This window comes from Lampris incognitus, chromosome 19, assembly GCF_029633865.1.
Source record: "Lampris incognitus isolate fLamInc1 chromosome 19, fLamInc1.hap2, whole genome shotgun sequence".
Lineage (NCBI taxonomy): Eukaryota > Metazoa > Chordata > Actinopteri > Lampriformes > Lampridae > Lampris > Lampris incognitus.
The window spans coordinates 8,443,862-8,451,383 of record NC_079229.1 but is presented as its reverse complement, the minus strand read 5'-3'; the positions used below and the strand labels follow the sequence as shown (position 1 = coordinate 8,451,383).

The window sequence follows — 7,522 nt, the reverse complement described above, 5'->3', positions numbered from 1 at the left end:
ATGCCTAACCTTAACCTAAAACCAAGTCCTAACCCTAAAATAGACCCTTTTCCTCACGCGGACCCATAAAATACCCCCACGAGGCAGGTGGTTTCAGGTTTTCTCACACACACACACACACACACACACACACACACACACACACACACACACACACACACCATGTCACCCTATACTTGTGGGGACCCCTCAATCATTACATTCATTTCCTAACCCTTACCATCATAACCACATGCCTAACCTTAACCTAAAACCAAGTCCTAACCCTAAAATAGACCCTTTTCCTCACGCGGACCCATAAAATACCCCCACGAGGCAGGTGGTTTCAGGTTTTCACACACACACACACACACACACACACACACACACACACACACACACACACACACACACACACACACACACACACAGTGTATGTATGGAACCGGACCCGGGCTGGATTGCTTGGTTGATCCTGCTAAGACAACAGGCTGTTGACTCTCCGTGCCCAACGGGTTGCCAGTTAATCTCCTACATCCAGCGGGGGGGGGGGGGGGTTGTCTGGGCTGCCAGGTTGGGCAGAGCCTCTTGTAGGTCTTAAATCAACGGGACATAAAACGCGCGGTGCGCCTGCCCTGGCAGCTCAGCAGGATGTAGCGAGTCAGGATCATTTACCAACACTCTTTAACGGCGCGCCTGCTGCATTTCTGCAGCACCTTGGCTCCGTCTCCGGACCGGACCGCTTGGAAAAACCCTCACTGTTCTCCTCTCCGCCCAGCTTTCCCTTTACAGGGGGCGGGCGGGTAACTAGCTGGTTAAGAGGGGCTAAAATGTGGTAAATGATGCTTAGACCGCACACTAACATATCTGAAAGAAACTGCTTGCCTACGTGTTGGCGCTGGAGCGACCATGCTGGTCATTTTGACCGTTTTGGATTTTCCAAGTTTAATAACTTTGCGGGGGGAAAATGAAGATACAGACCGGCCGCTCCCTGAATTCCCCTGAAATCGCCTATATTTGCATCAAAACGAGTTTTAGATCAACTGCACAAAAATAAAAAGTGACGGTAAGATCTACCTAAAACGACCATGAGCCGTCAAAATGGCCGCTCGTAATTTGCGCACGTCGCGTCACTATTTGACGCGTGCTGGTCGCGTCATTTCCTTCGCCAAGTTCACCGCTCTGTCCTAGAAACACACTAGCGCCCTCCAGCGCAGAGTAGGAGTCTAAACTTGATGTTTGATTATTTCCAACGTGTCTGGGTGCAGACGCCGCCACAGACGCACCACGACTACCACCGAGGCGCTGCAGTATTTGCAGGCGTTGGACGGTGGCCATTTTAAATGGTTTGAAAAATAGTATTAAAGTTGTTAAAATGTTAATGTTGGTGTCAGTTAGTTTCCTACCAGACATACTAACATATGTAATGCATTAACATCTCAACGATCTTGACAAGAGTGTAAAAACCGGCGGCCATGTTGACCGCCCGTGGTCGTTTCAGGTAGGAGTGAAATCCCGGTCGTTTGATGCAGAACGAGTAGAGGGGGCACTCGCACAACGGCTCCCACTAAACACATGACTATTACGGGAATTGAAGCAGGATAAAGACACCTTGCTTCCTGAAATCCGCCAGTCAGAGAACAAAGACCAACCTGTAGTGTGAAAGCGAAGGTCTTACAGATGACTCATCACCCGTACGGCGCCGCTTTCACATCAGCCGTCATTTCATAACCGGACGACTTACCTCTTCCTCTGAACACAGAGGAAGCACTGCAGCGAGCTTCTGCACCAGCAGCGCACGCACACACACACACACACACACACACACACAGACACACACACACACGTGAATCACCGCAGGGCCTCGCGCATCAATACTGTCCAATAAACCTCTCGGGTCTCTGGGTCTCCCCCCGCCTGTCTCTCTCTGTGTCTCACACGAATAGACAGACATCTATTGGCAGCCTCAGAGTTTGTTTAGGACGTTACTGTGCTGCTGCCTCAAAGAAAGGGTTGTCTTAGATATCCGGCGTGATTTACAGACATCAGTCAAAACCCAGAGAGACAGACAGTGAGAGAGAGAGACTGACAGACAGTGAGAGAGAGACAGACAGACAGTGAGAGAGAGACAGACAGACAGTGAGAGAGAGACAAACAGACAGACAGTGAGAGAGAGAGAGACAGACAGACAGACAGACAGACAGACAGACAGACAGACAGACAGACAGTGAGAGAGAGACAAACAGACAGACAGTGAGAGAGAGACAGACAGACAGTGAGAGAGAGACAGACAGACAGACAGACAGTGAGAGAGAGACAGACAGACAGACAGACAGACAGTGAGAGAGAGACAGACAGACAGACAGTGAGAGAGAGACAGACAGACAGACAGTGAGAGAGAGACAGACAGACAGACAGTGAGAGAGAGACAAACAGACAGACAGTGAGAGAGAGACAGACAGTGAGAGAGAGACAGACAGACAGACAGTGAGAGAGAGACAGACAGTAGTGGGGTTTCCATGCAAGTTGTTTAGACGTTCGAAATTTTGGATGGGAAAAGGCTGAATGGAAATAATTTCTGAAAAAGAAAAAAAACAAACCCAAATATTGCACAAAAAAAAGTTAAACGCTCAGGGGGCATCTGGGTGGCGTGGTGGCCTGTTCCGTTGCCTACCAACACGGGGATCGGCGGTTCAAATCCCTGCATTACCTCCGGCTCGGTCGGGCATCCCTACAGACACAACTGGCCGTGTTCTGCGGGTGGGAAGCCAGATGTAATGTATCCTGGTCACTGCACTAGCGCCTCCTCTGGTCAGTCTAGGCGTGTGTTCTGGGGGAATAGCGTGATCCTCCCACATGGTACGTCCCCCTGGTGAAACTCCTCACTGTCGGGTGAAAAGAAGCGGCTGGCGACTCCGCATGTATGGGAGGAGGCATGTGGTAGTCTGCAGCCCTCCCCGGATCGGCAGAGGGGGTGGAGCAGCGACCAGGACGGCTCGGAAGAGTGGGGTAATTGGACGGGTACAATTGAGGAGAGAAAAAAAAAAATTCCCTTGACGGGGGGCGCCTCCATAGCCGAACGTTTACAGTGCATGCCACATGGTTGAACCATCGTCAGTTCGATTCCTGCCAGCGACCTTTGTTGCATGTCATACCCCTCTCTCTCCCCCATTTCCTATCTCTTCACTGTCTTATAATAAAAGATTAAAAAAAAAAGCCAAAATATATTAAAAAAAAAGAAAAAAGAAAAAATTTCAGTTGAGAATTGGACGGAAACACGGCTAGCAAAAAGAGAGAGAGAGAGAGAGAGACAATGAAAAGAAGCGAAGGAGCTCTGCGGTAGTTTGGAAAAACAAAAGGTCACAAGTTCAACCTCCGGCGACGGGCACGTGTCTTTTTCGCAACGTCCGTGAGCAAGGCACCAAGGCCCCGACAGCTTCAACGTCACTATTTCCCATGTAAACACAGACACCAGCTTCGCGTTACCACTTTCCACATAAACACAAGACACGGGTGACGAAGAGAGATGGATTTACCGTGCAGAGGTGCAGAGAGTCGTCCTCCCCCACAGAGTCATCCAGAACATGATGGCTATCCTGCAAACACACACAAAAAAAACCCACATGTCATGAATACATACATACACACTACACACCAGTGACATGCTAATGTGAGCCGGCGCTCTGTGGGAGTTCGCTACGGGGCGGTTCTCGTGCTATGTGCATTCAAATTCCTTCGGGTCATGACACTCGGCGATGGCTCATCTTGACAACACACTGCAGGTAGAAAACAGGACTCGAGTTTTTCTGCTGAGGGAGTCAACGCCCCTCATGGCTGATCACTTCTCACCTGTTTCAATCTCAGCAACTTTGCCGGCACGACTTTAAAAGGGATTAGCTCGGATTCCAGGTGTTTCGTTTTGGGTTTTTTTACTGCGTGCCCTACTTACGTGCGCAGGTTGAAGGTATGTTGCACGGCGAGCTTAGCCTAGTTCAGCTCATTTGCTGGACGCCGACCATCATCATGAGCAGCTCCTCTCACGAGAAAAATCACGACAACCAAACGCAAACAGAATACGTGACCACTGCATGACGGGTAAAAAGTTGAGAGAGATGCACCCCCTTCATAAAATGTAAGGAATTCAAAAATATTAGGCAGAAATATTTTAACAGACCAGCACCCCATTTCAGCAAAATGAAGGACAATTACAAAGTTAAAAAGGTCCTCAGAGTAGAGGACACCTAGACTATAGGTACACTACAGGTAGGACACCTACACCACACTAATTCAGGTGTTTCATTCAGACCCATTGCCACAGGTGTATCAAATCCAGCAGCTAGCCATGCAGTCTGCATTTACAAACATAGAATGGGTCGTTCTGAAGAGCTCAGTGAAGTCTAGCGGGGTACTGTCATAGGATGCCACCTTTGCAATAAGTCAGTTTGTGAAATTTCTTCCCTGCTGGATATTCCACGGTCAACTGTAAGTGGTGTTATTGAAAAGTGGAAGCGTTTAGTAACAACAGCAACTCAGCCACGAAGTGGCAGACCACGGTAAAGTCACACAGCGGGGACAACGAGTGCTGAGGCGCATAGTGCGTAAAAGTCGCCAACGCTCTGTTGACTCAATAACTGCAGAGTTCCAAACTTCCTCTGGCATTAACATCAGCACAAAAACTGTGTGCCGGGAGCTTCACGGAATGGGTTTCCATGGCCGAGCAGCTGCATGCCAGCCTTACATCACCAAGCACAATGCCAAGCGTCGGATGGAGTGGTGTAAAGCACGCTGCCGCTGGACTCTGGAGCAGTGGAAACGTGTTCTGTGGAGTGATGAATCACGCTTCTCTGTCTGGCAGTCTGATGGATGAGTCTGAGTTTGGCGGATGCCAGGAGAACGTTACCTGCCAGACTGCATTGTGCCAACTGTAAAGTTTGGTGGAGGAGGGATAATGGTATGGAGTCGTTTTTCAGGGGTTGGGCTAGGCCCCTTAGTTCCAGTGAAGGGAAATCTTAATGCTTCAGCATACCAAGACATTTTAGACAATTCAATGCTTCCAAGTTTGTGGGAACAGTTTGGGGAGGGCCCTTTTCTATTCCAGCAAGACTGTGCCCCAGTGCAAAAAGCAAGGTCCATTAAGACATGGTTGGGTGAGTTTGGTGTGGAAGAACTTGACTGGCCCTCACAGAGCCCTAACCTCAACCCCATCGAACACCTTTGGGATGAACTAGAACGGCGATCGCGAGCCAGGTCTTCTCGTCCAACATCAGTACATGACCTCACAAATGCTCTACTGGATGAATGGGCAAAAATTCCCACAATCCAAAATCTTGTGGAAAGCCTTCCCAGAAGAGTGGAAGCTGTTATAGCTGCAAAGGGGGGACCAACTCCATATTAATGCCTATGGATTTAGAATGAGATGTCATAAAAGCTCCTGTAGGTGTAATGGCCAGGCGTCCCAATATCTTTGTACATATAGTGTATGTGGCAAACCTTGCAGCCCAATATGTGTCAGCATGCTACAACGTGAGGGATAGTGAATTATCAACCAACACACACACAAACACACACAAGTCCAAACACCCTCATATGCACACAGAGAACTACATACATGACTACACAGATGTAATCTGAACAGATGAAAACAAGTTTTACCTGAATATAATGTGTAATGTAATTTAACATCACTCATCAATTTCAATATTACTGCTACTATTGCTACTGTTACTGCATCGTTTTTATCAATATTTTTCCCTGTTTTGGCAGATTGTCGTTTTCCCTCGGCATCTTATTCATTGTTCACATTTTGCTAACATTTATGCTGCCTGTGCTTTGGCAAAACAAATGTGTCGTTTTAGTCACGGCGAATTAAATTGAGTTTTAATTGAGTTAGGGGTTGGAGAGCGACAGAGACAGTGTTCGTCAGCTAAGACCAGACCACGTTTTTTGACACCCCCCCCCTCCCGCCCCCTGCCACTTTCGCCTCAGGTTGACCTTGTCTGCTTGGGTAAACAAGAACACATACAACGGATATGAATTAGCATTACATAAAGCCAGATGTCCCGCCTGCCAGCTTGCACAGGGACAACAGCTGGGGGGCGGGGGCGGGGGGGGGTTGTTTAGACAGTGATAGCGGTGATAGCAGACGATCATAACTATAATAGCGATTATGATGATTGTTCGCTCTGCTGGTAATTGCAGCGCTTGGGGCCGTGAGCCTGGAAATTAAGGTGTCAGGATGCTGCCCGGACTGACGCGGGAGTGGGCGTGAGAGACTGTGACGATAATGTACCAAAACTGAATTAAAGGACTGCGTAGCCTGAAGCAGAACTCACTCTTCTTGTCGGTCTCGGTCGTCTTTCATGGGTTATTTGGTCTTGACTTCCGGGGATAGATGAGCCCCTAATTCAGGTATACACAGCAGTGGATTTAGTCATTTATTTCACCTCTGATAACTCTTCCATTCAACCCACTACTCACCCTCTGATTGCTCTTCAGTGTCTCGACATGCATGCATTTCATTTTGCTATAAGAGACGACGTGTCCTTACACTACTTCTTGTCGCCTGGTTCCGGTTGTAGTCGGGACTATTTTAATCGGACACTTTGTCTTTGACAGCAAAGCACGCTGAGCTCGACTGAGTGGGAGAGACGGAAAGGAGAGGGGGAGCTGGTTAGTGTGAGTGGGAGAGACAGCTAGACGGAGAGTGATGGATTATGATGAGAGAGAGCAGGACTGAGAAAGGGGAAGAGACAAAGATGCAGAGATCGAAGGTGACGGATGGCGAGAGAGAGAGAGAGAGAGAGAGAGAGAGAGAGAGAGAGAGAGAGAGAGAGAGAGAGGACAAAAGCGTGGTGTGGTATATTTTCTCTAATGGGACTATAATCCTTGATCCATGAAGAGGGACAGTAACCCCCCCCCTTCCCCCTCCATCTCTTGTTAGTCTCTCCATCTCTCTTTATCTCTCGCTCTCTCTCTCCTACAGAAAGCAGACCCCAGGGTTTATCACCCCCACCACCAGTGTACAATGGAGATCCAGACCCCAACTCTATTCAGCAGCCGCACTCCTCTGCATCATCAAGCTCTCATTCACACGTCTTGTCACACAAGTCCAGGCTCTCTTTCTTTTGTGATGGTGTGTGTTGGATTTGCGGCTGGGGGGCAAAGGATCCACAGAAAGCATGTCGAACCCTTTTCACAATCTAACCTTTTCCTTTTGTTCGCTGGTTCATCCCACCCCACCCCTCGTCTACAGCGTCCTAGAAAAAGTACGAATCTCGGTTTGTCTCAACTTGAAAGGGGGGGGGGTGGGGGTGTAACGCAGACCAAGGTTAATTTGATTTAACGTGTCGCCAGACGACGCGGGTTGTCGTTAAGGCAATAGATCAGGTCGAAGGCAATAGGGCCGAGTTCCAGGCAAGTTTCGGCTTGTCTGGGGGTGACAAGACAGACGGAGCTGGCGCTGGGTCAGGACGCCCGATCAGTGAGCCTATCGTGATTCAGGTGTGATTCACAAGCAGCCAACAAAATCTCTCTCTCTCACGCA

General features: G+C 48.8%; 1 protein-coding gene across 2 annotated transcripts in view; it reads right to left on the bottom strand.

The window, feature by feature from the left end:
• The window catches only part of rps6ka3b (ribosomal protein S6 kinase, polypeptide 3b), a 53,177-nt gene that overhangs the window by 44,915 nt on the left and 740 nt on the right, over window positions 1-7,522 (bottom strand). The window contains exon 2 of one of the 2 annotated variants that reach the window (XM_056299794.1): window positions 3,516-3,575. The exons of the other annotated variant lie outside the window; for it this stretch is intronic. Within the exon in view, the coding sequence (XP_056155769.1) occupies window positions 3,516-3,575 (60 nt within the window). The remainder of the gene's footprint in view (window positions 1-3,515; window positions 3,576-7,522) is intronic. 2 annotated transcript variants of the gene reach the window in all.